We start from the raw sequence: 15,861 nt of genomic DNA on the forward strand, positions 1-15,861 counted from the left end.
TCCATGCTGCAAGTGATCCCCAACACGCAGCTGTTGATATTGTCACGTCAAGGAGTCAGCCCAACTGCCATAAGGATGGAATAAATCACAAGGCAAAGAAATGGTTTTAGCTCACACAAGGCAAGTTAGTGAGAATGGCTCTGCCCACCCTAAGATGAACTGTGACTGTGTAATGGGTACTTTACAGCCAGAGAAACTAGGGGTTGGTTTCTGTTTCACTTGCTTGCACTGTGACCTTGGATCAGTTACTTAACTTTACTGATCCTCTCCTATCTCCTCTGCATAATAGGCCTATAATCGATACCTTCTAGTATTCTTTCTAGTATTCTTGTGAGAATTAGTTGCAATATAGATGAAATGCCTACCTAATACTGCACGACTCACATGTGCATGTTTAACAAACAGATCTCCAAATCTTTATGAATAAGCCACAAAATAAATTCAATAGTTCATAAATTGCTGTATTGTAGGTATATTAAAACTTGAGGTCCCTCCATCTCCAGAATACCAAATTACCTCCCAACAAACCATCACATTATACTCCAGTTTAGTGATTAGTTTTAATGAGCCATATATATTAACACATTCCAATGTTCAGGACATAGAGAAAGTTAGGCCGAACCAATTAAAAATTAATACATTAGAGTTATATAACAAAATGTTACTGCACAGTTATAAAATATTATCACAGAGTAAAGTATATCACCCATAAATATCTCCTGAAATCATTTTATCTCATCTCTCTCCTTTTCTTCAACATCTTCTTACTCATTATCTTTCCAAGTGACAATACAAATATTTGTGATTGAATATTATATTAAAACTTTTGGCTGATTGTCAAAATGTAACGATATCAGATACTAAAGTGAATTGTTAGCAAAATGCAAATGTTCAAAAAGACATCCAGGTAGCCAAAGTGGGCCCTAATACTTCAGCTATTAATATTGTCAAGTTGGCCAGGCGTGGTGGCTCACACCTGTAATCCCAGCACTTTGGGAGGCTAAGGCAGGCAGATCACAAGGTCAGGAGATCGAGACCATCCTGGCTAACATGGTGAAACCCCAACTCTACTAAAAATACAAAAAATTAGCCGGGCATGGTGGCAGGCGCCTGTAGTCCCAGCTACTCGGGAGGCTGAGGCAGGAGACTGGCATGAATCCGGGAGGCAGAGCTTGCAGTGAGCCGAGACTCCAAGACTCCATCTCAAAAAAAAAAAAAAAAAAAAAAATATATATATATATATATATATATATATATATATAGTCAAGTCAAGGAGCCAGCCCCAACGATCATGAGAATAAAATAAACCACAAGGCAAATAAATATGTAGGAAGATATATATCCTCTGAACACAGTGAAGAACAGTAAGAACAAATTAAATTACTATGAAAAATAGCATGCCTTCAGCATAACTAGAAAACAAGAAAATACCCAAATTTTATTTATTTTTATTTTATTTTATTTTATTTTATTTTTCCAAGAGGAGTGTCACTCTGTCACCAAGGCTGGAGTGCAATGGCACGATCTCAGCTCACTGCAACCTCCGCCTCCCCGGGTTCAGGCAATTCTCCTGCCTCAGCCTCCCAAGTAGCTGGAATTACAGGCATGCGCCACCACAGCTGGCTAACTTTTGTATTTTTAGTGGAGACAGAGTTTCACCATGTTGGCCAGGCTGGTCTTGAACTCCTGACCTCGTGATCCATCTTGACCTCCCAAAGTGCTGGGATTACAGGCGTGAGCCACTGCACCCAGCCAAAAACATCCAAACTTTAAATAGCTGTAAATAAAGTAAAAAAGAAAAAACACCAAATCCCACCTAGCAAAAATCCCTCATCCTCTAGCTGTTAGCCTTTGTCATGAGCAAGGACAATCCAAGGAAAACTGAAAAGAAGAGAGAAGAGAGTGGGCAGCAAGCCTAAAATTTCTCTATAACCACCACTACCACCAGAAAGAAAAGCCCATCCTAAGGGCAAAAATATTTTAAAGTATCCCAACAGACCACAGCAGGTGCTAAAAACACACGCAATATTTGGTGACAACCTGAAAAGCATAGTTTCAAGGGGGCTGGGAGCAAAAAGAAATGGAAAGGTGCTTGGAAAGTGACTGGAGACATAAAAATAAAGCAAACAGGAAAGTCAGGGTCCAGAAAAACGTGAAAAATCAGAGGCCACACAATCCTTCAGGATCCACATGTACACACACACACACACACACACACACAAACACACACACCACTAAGGAAATGACTTTTCTATACTAATAGAAAGGAGGGTCATTGAACCAGAAATCTTTCAAAACCCAAAATTCACAAAATGAACAGAAGATTAAGCAAGTCTATAAAAGCTTCTTCAAAAGATCAGAAAATGAGAACCAACACTCCTCATCTAATGAAAATTCCACAGAAAGGAAAAAACAAAAAACAAAATGTTATGACATAAAAGAAAACTATGAGACAATACTCAAAATGAATTAAATATACTCGAACATCTGCAAAAATAAAAACCACCTTGCATCAGAATTTCAAAAACTAAGAAGAGAAATGAACAAAGACAAGAATAAATAAAACTAGAACTCAGTGAACTTGGTGGGGGTGGGTAATAAAAGTGCAAAGTCAACTCTGAAATAAAGACTAAATTATAAGTACCCAAGGAAGATGACATCAAAATAAAAATTTAATAAAGAGCATCAGAGAAAAGCAAAAAAACCAATCAAGAGAATGAAAATGAGTTAATGAAGAAAGTATAAACATCAAAGAGACAGTAATGAAAATGTAAGACAGGAGGAAAAATGGAGTCTTAAAAGAGAAAACAAAACAATGGAACAGAACTAACACTTAAAGAATATAACTCATGAAAACATTCTGGAAATCAAAAAAGAACCAAATCTATGTATGGGAGTCATGTGCCAGATGTCCGGAAAAATTAACCCAAAACAGTCAACTCTGAGACATATTACAGTACACTATTAGACTTCAAACATAAAAAATTTTCCAGGCCTTCAGGCAAAAAGATCAAATAATTTACAAAGACAAAAGAATTATATTGGTATCAATTTTCAAAAGCAATATACAAAGCAAGGCAACAATGGAGCAGCATTTTTCAGAAATTTAGTGAAAGAAAATGTGAATCAAGAATTCTGTATTCAGCCAAGGTGCCCTTCTAGCATCAATACTATAGAAAAACAGTTTTAAATACATAGGAATTAATGGAATTCTGTACCCATAAGCCCTTCTTAAGAAATCTACTAGAGGGCCAGGCGCGGTGGCTCACGCCTGTAATCCCAGAACTTTGGGAGGCCGAGGCAGATGGATCACGAGGTCAGGTGATGGAGACCATAATGGCTAACACGGTGAAACCCCGTCTCTACCAAAAAAAAAAAATACAAAAAATTAGCTGGGCATAGTGGGTGGCGCCTGTAGTCCCAGCTACTCGGGAGGCTGAGGCAGGAGAATGGCGTGAACCCGGGAGGCGGAGCTTGCAGTAAGCCGAGATCGTGCCTCTGCACTCCAGCCTGAGCCACAGAGCGAGACTCTGTCTCAAAAAAAAAAAAAAAAAAAAAAGAAATCTATTAGAGAACATTTCCTCCAACTAAGAGATGACTAGGAAATGTTAACAAAAGAACTAAAGTGAGCATTTTTATTTATATAGTCATAGATCTAAAACTAAAACAAAGGAAGAATGGAAGACTAATGTGCAAATGTTATATGCTGTGACAAAGTAGAAATAATGGAACTCGACAATGGCAGGAGAGGGGAGGGAACAAGAAAAGTTAGAATAACCTCATTGATTGTTGGATAGCCACAGGTAGAAGTTAAAGAATGCTATTAAAAACTGAAAAACTGATTAATGAATGCTTAGATTTAAAAATATGGGCCTGAAGGCATTTTAGAAAGGTATAACTTCAAAGGTAATGACAGGAACAAAAGCATAAACCTTCCTAGACACCAAATACTTAACATATCACCACATTTATAAATGAAAAATATACAACAAACAATTATAAAATATAATGACGAAAGAAGATCAAACACAAGATGGCAATAAATGAGAATGGGCTTAACTTGTCTACTAAAACAAAAAGGTTTTCAATTCGACTCAAAGGCAAGACCCAACTATATGCTATATAACTAAAATTCAGAAAGGCTAAAGTAAAAGGACAGACAAAGGATATCAAACAATAAGAAAACAGGGATGGAGATTTCAATATCAGACAAAGTAAAATGCTAGCCAAAAAAAAGATTAAATGTGACTAATAAGAGCATTCTGAACCGTATAATTCACAATGAAACCATAACAGCTGTGAATATCTACGCACCAGACAACACAGCAACCATCTTCATAGAGCAAAAACTATAGGAGAAGCAAGGAGACATTGGTAGACAAACTAATAACAGGATACTTTTAGACATCCCTTTCAGAACCAGATAGATAAAATGGGGAAAAGGTAAGTAAGACTATAGAAGACATAAACATTAAAATCAAAATATGTAGTTCTCATGGAGGGGTGGCAGGAAGAGAGCAAGGGATCTCAAACTCTACACCCTGATAATAGAGAATACACCTTCACAAAAATTGATCATGTATTAGATCACGAAGAAAATAACAGTAACTTCCACAAAGTAGAACTATTACAAATACTCTCATCAGTATAGTAAAATTAAAAACTTTTTAATTATTGTTTAAAAAGATCTTTACACTTGGAAATTTTTTTAATTTATGATATAAATCCTGGGTGAAAGGGACAAAAAAAAGAGATAGTACAGAATTTCTTTTGAAAATAATGATAATAAATATACTACATATCTGACTCATTGGGATACATATAAAGTGATCCTAGGAAAATTCCTAACAGTAAACATTTCTGTCAATAAAAATAAAACAATGAAAATGAATGAAATTCCCAGTTCCAATTAAATAGAAAAGCACAAAAGGTAAACTAAAAGAAAATTCAAGGAAAGAAGTCATAAAATAGCAAGGATAAAAGCAGAAATCAATAAAGTAGAGAATATAAAAACATTAAACATAATTAATAAATTGAAATCCTGATTTTTAAAAACATCCAGAAAGACAAATCATGAGTTAATTTGATCAAGAAAAAAGATAATAGACATGTATATAAATTAACAAATGACAAAAGAAAATCACTATTTAAAAAGAATTTTTAATATTATAAAAGATTACTGTGAAAATTTTACTTGTACCCTAGAGTATATACAAACAAACAATAAACAAAATTTTAATTTAAAAAAAAGACTACTTTGAAGACCTCTATACGATAAATGTGAAAATCTAGATGAAATGGATAAATTTCTAGGAAAATGGAGATTAACAAAATTAACTCCTGTAGATAAAAGACAAATCTTAAGCACACCAATTTACATGGAAGAATTAGAGTAAGTTAGTAGGAATTAAAGAAAGTTACTCCACCAAAAAAAAGAAACAAAAAACAAAATACCAACCCCAAATGATTTCACAAGGAAATTTTCCTAAACTTCCAAAGACCTGATAGTCCCGATGCTCCATAAATTGTTCCAGAGTACTGAAAAGGAGAGAAAACTTCTTAAAGCTTTTAATGAAACCAGTTTTAACACCAATATCTTAACCAGATCAAGACAGTATTCCCCCCGCCACAAAAAAAACAAAAAACAAAAACAAAAAAAAAAAACCTACAGAGTGGGAGACTGGGAAGATGGTGGAGTAAGAAGCACCAAATATCTGTCTCCCCACCTAGACAACAATAGCATTGGCAGAATCTGTCTCATGTAGTAAATCAACAGAAACTATCCCTGAGAAAGACCAGATGGTAGACTTACTAAAGAAAGACTTTAAAACAACTGTCTTAAAAATTATCAAAGAGCTAAAAGAAGATGTAGATAAAATCAAGAAAATGATGTATGAACAGAACGGAAATTTCAATAAAGAAATTGAAATCATAAAAAGGAACAAAAAAAGTTCTGGATATTATTGTAATCTTAGTTGGTGACTTCACTTTTTGTTTTCTACATGGTTTAAGAGACTAATGCATTAAAATTTATATATGTCTATGTTTTTGAACACACAATGTATAAAGATGTGATTTTATGACATCACTAACTGAAAGAGTGTGGGGATAGAGCTGTATAAGAGCAGAGTTTTGTCTGTTACCGAAGTTGAGCTGGTATAAATTCAAAGTACAGCGTTATAACTTTAGGATGTTAAATGTAAACCCCATGGTAACCACAAAGAAAACAGCTATAGAATATACACAAAAGAAAGGAAAAGGAAGTTAAAATGTTTCACTACAAAAAAAAAAAAAAATCAACCAAACACAAAGGATGACAACATGGATGAACCTTGAAGACATTATGCTAAGCAGAATAAGCCAGTTCCAATAGGAAAAATGTACAATTCCACTCAAAAGAGGTGCTTAGAGCAGTCTCATTCACACAGACAGAAAGCAAAATGGCGATTGCCAGGGGCTGGAGGAAGGGGGAAATGGGGTATCATTGTCTAATGAATAAAGCATTTCAGTTTTACAAGATGAAAGAAGTTCTGGCAATGGATGGTGGTGATGGTTGCACCACAATGTGGATTTTCCTTCTCTTTTTTTTTGAGACGGAGTCTCGCTCTGTCGCCCAGGCTGGAGTGCAGTGGCGTGATCTTGGCTCACTGCAAGCTCCGCCTCCCGGGTTCACGCCATTCTCCTGCCTCAGCCTCCCGAGTAGCTGGGACTATAGGCGCCCGCCACCACGCCCGGCTAATTTTTTGTATTTTTAGTAGAGACGGGGTTTCACCGTGTGTTAGCCAGGCTGGTCTCGATCTCCTGACCTTGTGATAATGTCACTGGATATATACTTAAAAATAGTTAAAAGGATAAATGTTATGTTATATGTATATTACTGAAAATTTAAATAAGTAGTGTTAAAATTGCAGACCAAAAGTACTTATGAATGTCAAAACCAACATACTAAATAAAATATTACCAAACAGAATCCAACACCACATTATGAAAATAACAAACCATACATAGCCAAGTGGGATCAACATTAGGAAATTCCTTCAAATAATATACCATACCAATATATTTAAAGAAAAAAAAATCAAGAGATTATCTCCATAGATGCTGAAAAAGCCTTCACCAACACCAAAATTCCACAATCACTCTTGACAAAAAAAACACTCAAAAATGAGAATTGAGGGATACTTTCATAATATGATAAAATATATGATAATGTGTGTGCACGTGTGTGTGTGCATGTGTGTGTGTGCAAGATAGTCCACTGCTATCCAACATTGTACTAAAAAGTTTATTAATGGAATTATACAAGAGAAATTAATTGGAGGCACAAAAATTGACAAAGAAGAAAAACAATTCTATTTGCAAATGATACACCATCATACCCAGAAAACCCTAGAGAATCCATGATAAAACTAACTCAATAATAAAAGAATTCAGTAAAGCTATAGGATATGAAATTAACATATACAGATATATATATGTTATATATATAGCTATATAGATATATGTTATATATATAGATATCAATACCCTTTATATACACAAACAATAAGTAGTTAAAGAACATAATGGAGAAGAAAAAAGTCTCATTTACAATAGCAGCAAGGAAGATTCAATACTTAGAATAAACTTAGCAAGAAATATGCAAAAACCAAATGAATAAACCTTAAAACACTTCTAGAAGACAGACAAGTCAGCTTGAATAAGTGGACAAACTTGTTCTTGGATAGGATGATTTAACATCATAAAAATGCCAGTTCTCCCAAAGTTAATGTATAAATTTAATGCAATTCCAATAAAAATACCAACAAACTTTTTATGGAGGTAAACAAGTTGACACTAAAGTCTATACGGAAAAAACAAACATAAATAATAGCCAGGAAAACATTTTAGAATAAAGCTATGCGGAGGTACTAGCCCCACCAGACAATAAAACATACTATAAAGCCTTTAATGACAAAATATTAGAGGTATTTCCTCTAATTAAGACAGTGTGGTAATTAAGACAATGTGGCTTTGGTATATGAATAGCTTAACAACAAGTGGAATCAGAAAAAAATTCAGAAATAAGCCCATGCACATATGAAAATTTGATTTATGATTATTATTAAGTGCTATCTCACATCACTGGGGCAAATATTGACATGTCAATAAATAGTACCACAACCTATATCACAGATAATGAGCTAATAGTTCCAATATTTAAAATAAAGAATAAGATTAAAACCCAATGGAAAGTAGAAATAATGAACAAATTTAGGGAAGAAAAGAGACATCCAGCTTCAAGAAGCCTAAAAGACTTCAACTAGAATAAATTTAAAGAAGTCCACTACAAGATATATTATAATAATTTGTCAAAAGTCAAAGACAAAAACAGAATTTTGAAAGCAGCAAGAGAAAAGCAACTTTTCATATAAAAGGGGGCCACAATGAGACTATTAACAAATTTCTCAGCAGAAACCTTACAGGCCAGAAGGGAGATGGATGATCTATTCAAAAGAAAACACTGGGCAGCCAAGAATACTCTCTCTAGCAAAACTGTCTTTCAAAAATGGAGGGGAAATAAAGACCTTCTCATGTGCACAAAAGCTGAAAGAGTTCATCACCACTATACCTGCCTTATAAGAAATGCTAAAGGGAGTCCATCATGTTGAAATAAAAGAATGCTAGGCAGCAACATGAAAACATATGAAAGTTAAAATTCCTTGTAAAGGTAAATATATAAACAAATATAGAATATTTTAATACTACAATGACAATGTGTAAATCTTAGAATTCTGGTATAGTACTTAAAAGACAAAGTTATAAAAATAACTATCACTATAAAAATCAGTTAATGAATACACAACATTAAAAAATATAATTTGTGACATCAATAACATAAAGTGGGGGAGAGGCAGTAAAAGAGTAGAGTTTTTGGGTGCAATTGAAATTAAGTTGTTATAAGCTTAGAATAGACTGTTATAAGTATAGGCTGTTTTATGTAAGCTTCATGGTAACCACAAAGAAAATATCTATAGAAGATACACAAAAGGAAATGAGAAAAGAATCAAATCTCATCATTACCCAAAAAAAATCAATGAAACACAAAGAAGGGCAGTAAGAGTAGAAAAGAGGGACAAAAAAGCTACAAGACTGACTGAAAATAATTACCAAAATGGCAACAGTAAGTCCTTCCCTATCAGTAGTTACTTTAAGTATAAATAGAATAAGCTCTCCAATCAAAAGCTATGAAGTGGCTGAAATGAATTTTTAAAAATAAAATAAAACAGCCAGGTGTGGTGGCTCACGTCTGTAATCCCAGCACTTTGGGAGGCTGAGGTAGGCAGATCATGAGAGATCAGGAGATCAAGACCATCCTGGCTAATATGGTGAAACCCCGTCTCTACTAAAAATACAAAAAATTATCCAGGTGTGGTGGCACACGCTTGTAGTTCCAGCTACACAGGAGGCTGAGGGAGGAGAATCACTTGAACCCGGGAGGCATAAGTTGCAGTGAGCCGAGATCGAGCCATTGCACTCCAGCCTGGGCAACAGGGCAAGACTCCATCTAAATAAATTAAATAAATAAATAAATAAATAAATAAATATAAAACAAGATCCAACTATGTGCTGTCTACAAGAGAGAGACTCACTTTGGATTTAAGAATGCACATAGGTTGAAAGTGAGAAGATGGAAAAAGATATTTCATGCCAATGTTAACTAAAAGAGAGCACAGGTAGCCATACTTAGACAAATTAAACTTTAAGTCAAAGATGGTCACAAGAGCCAAAAAAACGGACATTATATAGTGATAAATGCATCAATTCACCAGGAAGATATAATTATAAATACATTGCACCCAACATTAAAGCACACAAATATAAGAAGCAAATGTTGACAGAAGTGATAATAAATATAGAACAACATAATAGTGATTTTAATATATCACTTTCAATAATGGATAAAAAATCCAGACAGAAGATCAATAAGGAAACGGAGAACTCAAACACTATGGCCCAAGTGGACCTATCAAATACAGAACATTCTACCCAACAAGAGCAAATTATACATTCTTCTCAAACTCACATAGAACAGTCTCCAGAATAGTTCACATGCTAGCCCACAAAACAAATCTTAACAAATTTAAGGAGACTAAAATCATACCAAGTATCTTTTTTGACCACAACAGAATAAAATGAGACATTGCTAATAGAAATAATTTCAGAAAGTTCTCAAATATGTGGAAATTTAAAAACACTCTTGAACAACCAATGGGTCAAAGAAGAAATCAATAGAAAAATCAGAAAATATTTTGAGAAAAACAAAAACTAAAGCACAACATAGCAAAGCTTATGGGAAACAGGAAAAGCAATAAAAGGAAAGTTTACAGCAGTAAACGTCTACAGTAAGAAAGATCTCAAACAACCTAATTTTACAACATAAGGAACTAGAAAATGAATAAACTAAGCCCTACGTTAGCAGAAGGAAGGAAATAATAAAGATTTGAGCAAAAATAAATGAAATATAGAATACAAAATATCAATAGAATTGGTTTTTTAAAGATCAACAAAATTAACAAATCTTTAGATTAACCAAGACAAAAAAACATTCAAATAAATAAAATCAGAAATAGAAGAGGTTATATTACAATTGATAGCACAGAAATAAAAAGGTTAGTAAGAGACTACTATGAACAACTACACACTAACAAATTGGATAACCTAAATAAATGAATAAATCCCTGAAACATACAACCTACCAAGACTGAATGATGAATAAACAGAAAATCTGAACAGCCCCACAATTAGTAAGGAGATCAAATTAGTAATCATAATCTCCCAACAAAGAAGAGCTCAGATGCTTTCACTGGATAATACTACCAAAGATTTAAAGAAGAATTAATGCCAATCTTTCTCAAACTCTTCCAAAACATTGAAGTGGGAAACCTGAAGCCAGAATTACCCTGATACCAAAGCCAAAGACTTCACATTAAAAAAAAACTACAAGTCAATATTCCTGATGAACATAGAGGCAAAAATTCTCAACAAAATGATAGCAAACTGAATTCAACAGCACAATCAAAGGATCATACACTCTGACTGAGTGGGATTTATCCCTCAGATGGGAGAATGGCTCAACGTCTAAAAATCAATAAATGTGATACATAGCATTAACAGAACAAAGGATAAAAATCATACTATCATGTCAATAGATGCAGATAAAGCATTTGTCAAAATTCAAATACCACTTCATGATTAAAACATTCAACAAACTAAGAATAGAAGGAAATTACCTCAACAAAATAAAGGCCATTAATGAAAATACCACAGCTAACATCACACTGAATAGTGCAAAACTAAAAGCTTTTCCTCTAATCAGGAAGACGGCAAGGATGCCCACTCTCACCACTTCTATTCAACATAGTACCAGAAGTCTTAGCTAGAGCAATGAATCAAGAAGATACAAACATCACCCAAATCAAAAAAGAAGTAAAATTATCTCAATTTGCAGATGACATAATCTTATGTGTAGAAAACTCTAAAGATTTCACCAAAAATTTGTTAGCAAATTCAGCAAAGTTGAAACCAATTCAGTTGCAGAATACAAAATCAACATACAAAACCATCTGTTTCTATACACTAACAATGACCTGTCCACATGAAAAACAATGAAGTTGGACCTTATATCATACACAAAGTTAACCCAAAATCAAACTTAAACACTGATACGTAAAACCTGAAATTATAAAACTCCTAAAAGAAAACACAAGAACTTTGCAACATTGGTCTTGGCGACGATTTCTTGGATATCGTTGCCAAAAACAAGGCAACAAAAGCAAAAATAGACAAGTGGACTACATCAAACCAAAAAGCTTCTGTGCAGCCAAAGAAACAACCAACAGAGTAAAAAGGCAGCCTACAGAATGGAAGAAAATATTTGCAAACCGTACATTTGATAAAGGGTTAATATCCAAAATATATTAGGAACTCATACAACTCAATAGCAAAAAAAAAAAATGCAAACAACCCAATTTAAAAGTGAGCAAAGGACTTGAAAAGACATTCCTCCAAAGAGACATCCAAAAAGTCAATTACATGAAAAAATATCCAACATTACTGATCATCAGGGAAATGCAAATCAAAACCATAATGAGGTATCACCTCATATGTGTTAGAATGGCCATTATCAAACACACACACACACACACACACACACACACACACACTCCAGGAAATACCAAGTGTTAACAAGAATGTGAAGAAACTGAAACCCTTGTGCATTGATGGTAGGAATGTAAAGTGGTGTAGCCACTACGGAAAACTGTAAGAAGGTTCCTCAAAAAATTAAAACTAGTATTAGCATATGACCCAGCAATCCCAGTGTTTTGTAATGACAAACAATGCTGCAATGAGTAAACCCGAACATACGAATTTTCATATGGTTGGAGGTATGTCTTCAGGGTAGAGTCCTAGAAGTGAGATTCTTGGGTCAAAAGACAAGTGCGTATGAAGTTCCCCTTAGATATTCCCAGATTCTCCTCTAACAGGTGAGATGTGGTTGTGCAAACTGGAATGTCCATCCGTTTGCTTTTCGATCAGCGAGGTATGAGAGTGCATCCTTCTCCACACCCAAAAGCATATGACCCAGCTTTTGAGTATTCATCCAAAAGCACTGAAATCAGGATCTCAAAAAGATACTTACACTTCCTCGTTCGTTGCAACATTATTCACAATAGCCAAGAGTTAGAAACAATCCAAATGCACATCAGTGGACAAATGGATAAAGAAAATGTGGTATATACATGCAGTGGAATATTATTCAGTCTTTAGAAAGAAGGAAATCCTTTCATATGCCACAACAGAGATGAACTTTGAGGACACTAAGCTAAGTGAAATGGGTCAGTCACAGAAGGATAACTACTGCATGAACCCACTTATAGGAGGTATCTAAAATCGTCAAATTCATAGAAGCAAAAAGCAGAATGGTGGTTGCGGGGACTAGGGGAAAGGGAAAATGGGAAGTTGCTGCTCAATGGGCATAGTTTCAGTCACACAAAACAAAAACTTCTAGAGATCTGCTGTACAACAACTTGCAAATAGCTAACAATATTGTATTGTACACTGGAAAATTTATTAATGGGGTAGATCTCATGTGTTTTTTATCACAACTTTTCTAATGGGAAAATGGGGAAAGGCATGAGCAGAAAATTCACAAAATTAGACCAAAAAATGGCAATTAAACATACGAAAAAATGTTTAACCTCACTCATCATTAGAGAAATGAATTTCAAGTACACTGAGATACCATTTCTTTCCTCAAAAGTAAGAAATTTGCAAAAAAAATAAAAACTATAACAACACACTCAGCAAGGCTGTGGAGAAGCATGCACTCTCATACCTCGCTGATCGAAAAGCAAACGGATGGACATTCCAGTTTTGCACAACCACATCTCACCTGTTAGAGGAGAATCTGGGAATATCTAAGGGGAACTTCATACGCACTTGTTTTTTGACCCAAGATCACTTCTAGGAATCTACCCTGAAGACATACCTCCAACCATATGAAAATTCATATGTTCAGGTTTACTCATTGCAGCATTGTTTGTCATTACAAAACACTGGAAACAGCCTAAATGCACATACACAGAAGAACAGTTGGGTAACCTATGGTACACAGTAAAGTACTAGGAAGTTCTCTTTGAAATGACATCGAGTAATTTCCAGGATGTGCTTTTAATCACAAAAGGCAAAGCTCTTTGTAGAGAGGAAAGCTGACCACACCCTCCTTCCCAGAGGCAGGCAGCCCAAACTGGAACTCGGAGGTGTTTTAACTCTAATCAAATTCAAAGTTTTGATTATTACACAAGAGTGGGTATCTAATTATCAGCTGAGACTTTGTCTTCTGACTTAAAGTAACTATAGAATTCTTTATGAATAAACAGAAGAAACATAAAGTCTGGCAGAGTTTTCACCTAGACCAAGAGGGAAATTTATCTCACTAAATAAATTCTAAAGGGAGAGTGAGCTATAACATACAGTGTTGATTGCATCCCACCAGTTGTGCCTGTTGAGCATAAAGGTTACAATCCACTGCTGAGTCATGGTCACCATAAGCAGTCATTTCTCCCAAACATGAGGCAGAAGGCTAACCCAGCCCACGGATGAAATGCTCTCCACAAGTGTACAGGAGTGGACTTTAAATATTTCCTCCTCTTAATCCAGGCCACCTTGGTGATGTACTGTTGCTATAGGTGTGGTTGGAGAGTTTTCTGGAAGCATCTCTCTCACTGCTATACTTCCACTGCTATACCCTGAATACATACATTCTTAAAGGTTGACTTGCCAACAGCCAAGCTGAGCACTGACCTCAGAAAAGCAATTCTTCCTTCTGGTTATGCATAATCTGGGGACGTGCCTTCCGAAGACAGAGAAAGACGGCAGTGATCCCTGAGACTGGCTGCATGCATGTCCAAAGAGCACAGGAGGAAAGGAAGGTGAGTGAAGGTAGCACTGTGCATGTGGTGATGAGGGAAAGGGTACTTCTGGGCTGGTCGGTGCCTGCTCTACTTTTCTGCACAGCCAAGCTAAAAGCACTGCCCCTTTGACACTGCCCTGGCTGAAGAAGCAAAGGACTCACAGGGGCAGGTCCAGCGGCAGCCACAGGTCTCTTCCACTTTAACAGGGGACTGGCTGTTGGGGCATGAAGGCCTCGGCCCCCGGTCACAGTTGACCCGATGACTCTTCAGCAATGTCTGGCCATCTGGCTGGCAAGTCACGGTGTGGCACTGGTCTGGCAAGGTCCACACGTCCCCAGGCTGCAGAAGAAAACAGCAGATTCAGGCAGGGAATAAGATAAGGTACTCCAACTCTAAGCCCATCTGCCAGACAACTGACCCCTAGAATTGAACACAGGCCTACACAGCAAGGAGGCCTCCTGTACATGAGACAGGAAGCAAAACACAAGATGTACAGATGGACCCCCAAAAACAAAATAATAGTAAGAGGAAGCACTGGACTAAAACCAAAGGAGGAAAAATTAACCAGTGGGAACAAGAGCCCCAAACACATCTCTAATCTTTCTTTCAAAGTCAACAGAAAGGAACTTACCCTCTTCTCATTCCCATCCTCATCCATGCAAATCCTAACAAATCCTGCAACAGACACAAATAAGACCTTAGTTCCCATCTTTCACCCAGAAATTCTGAACCATTCACAATGTCTGCTTAAGCAACCTGGTCTAGTTTTTGAAGTCAACTCAACTCTGAAAAGAATCTGAACGAGGTTAACAGTGGAGACACAGGGACATGAGGCTGAGGTGGTCATCCTGTGGTTCTTCAGACATGCTCTGCGGTTATTAATAATTATGATGCCAACAACAGCGATAATACGACAATAACTACAGCTTACGCTGTCATTATCTTGGTTCACATGTAGATCACACCAGGGATGGGGAAGGTGGGGAGATGAAGCAAGATCCTGGAAACCTGAAAGAGATCTACTTGAAGATTCCTACCAGGAGAGCTGCCATCTCTCTGTACAGCTAATGTTATTAGCTATAAGTCAAAACTTGCATAGAGTTATTGCCCTTTAAGGGCAAACTTGCATTGAGTTATTCCCCTGAAGGACAGTAGCTTTATGCAGGTTTTGACTTACATCTAGTAACGGGAAAATACACAAACCCAGGAACCCCCCCAAAAAAAGCATGTGTGTGTGTGTGTGTGTGTGTATATATTTTTTTTGAGATGGAGTCTCACTCTGTTGTCCAGGCTGGAGTGCAGTGGCGTGATCTCAGCTCACTGCAAGCTCCGCCTCCCGGGTTCACACCATTCTCCTGCCTCAGCCTCCCACGTAGCTGATACTACAGGCACCCGCCACCACACC

At 36.1% G+C, this 15,861-nt stretch overlaps 1 protein-coding gene across 1 annotated transcript in view; it reads right to left on the reverse strand.

The window, feature by feature from the left end:
* The window catches only part of VWF (von Willebrand factor), a 176,123-nt gene that overhangs the window by 47,925 nt on the left and 112,337 nt on the right, over window positions 1-15,861 (reverse strand). Inside the window, 2 exon segments of the mRNA NM_001246277.1 lie at window positions 14,618-14,795; window positions 15,088-15,131. Coding sequence (NP_001233206.1) covers window positions 14,618-14,795; window positions 15,088-15,131 — 222 coding nt within the window.

This window comes from Pongo abelii, chromosome 10 (assembly GCF_028885655.2).
Source record: "Pongo abelii isolate AG06213 chromosome 10, NHGRI_mPonAbe1-v2.0_pri, whole genome shotgun sequence".
NCBI classification, from domain to species: Eukaryota; Metazoa; Chordata; class Mammalia; order Primates; family Hominidae; genus Pongo; species Pongo abelii.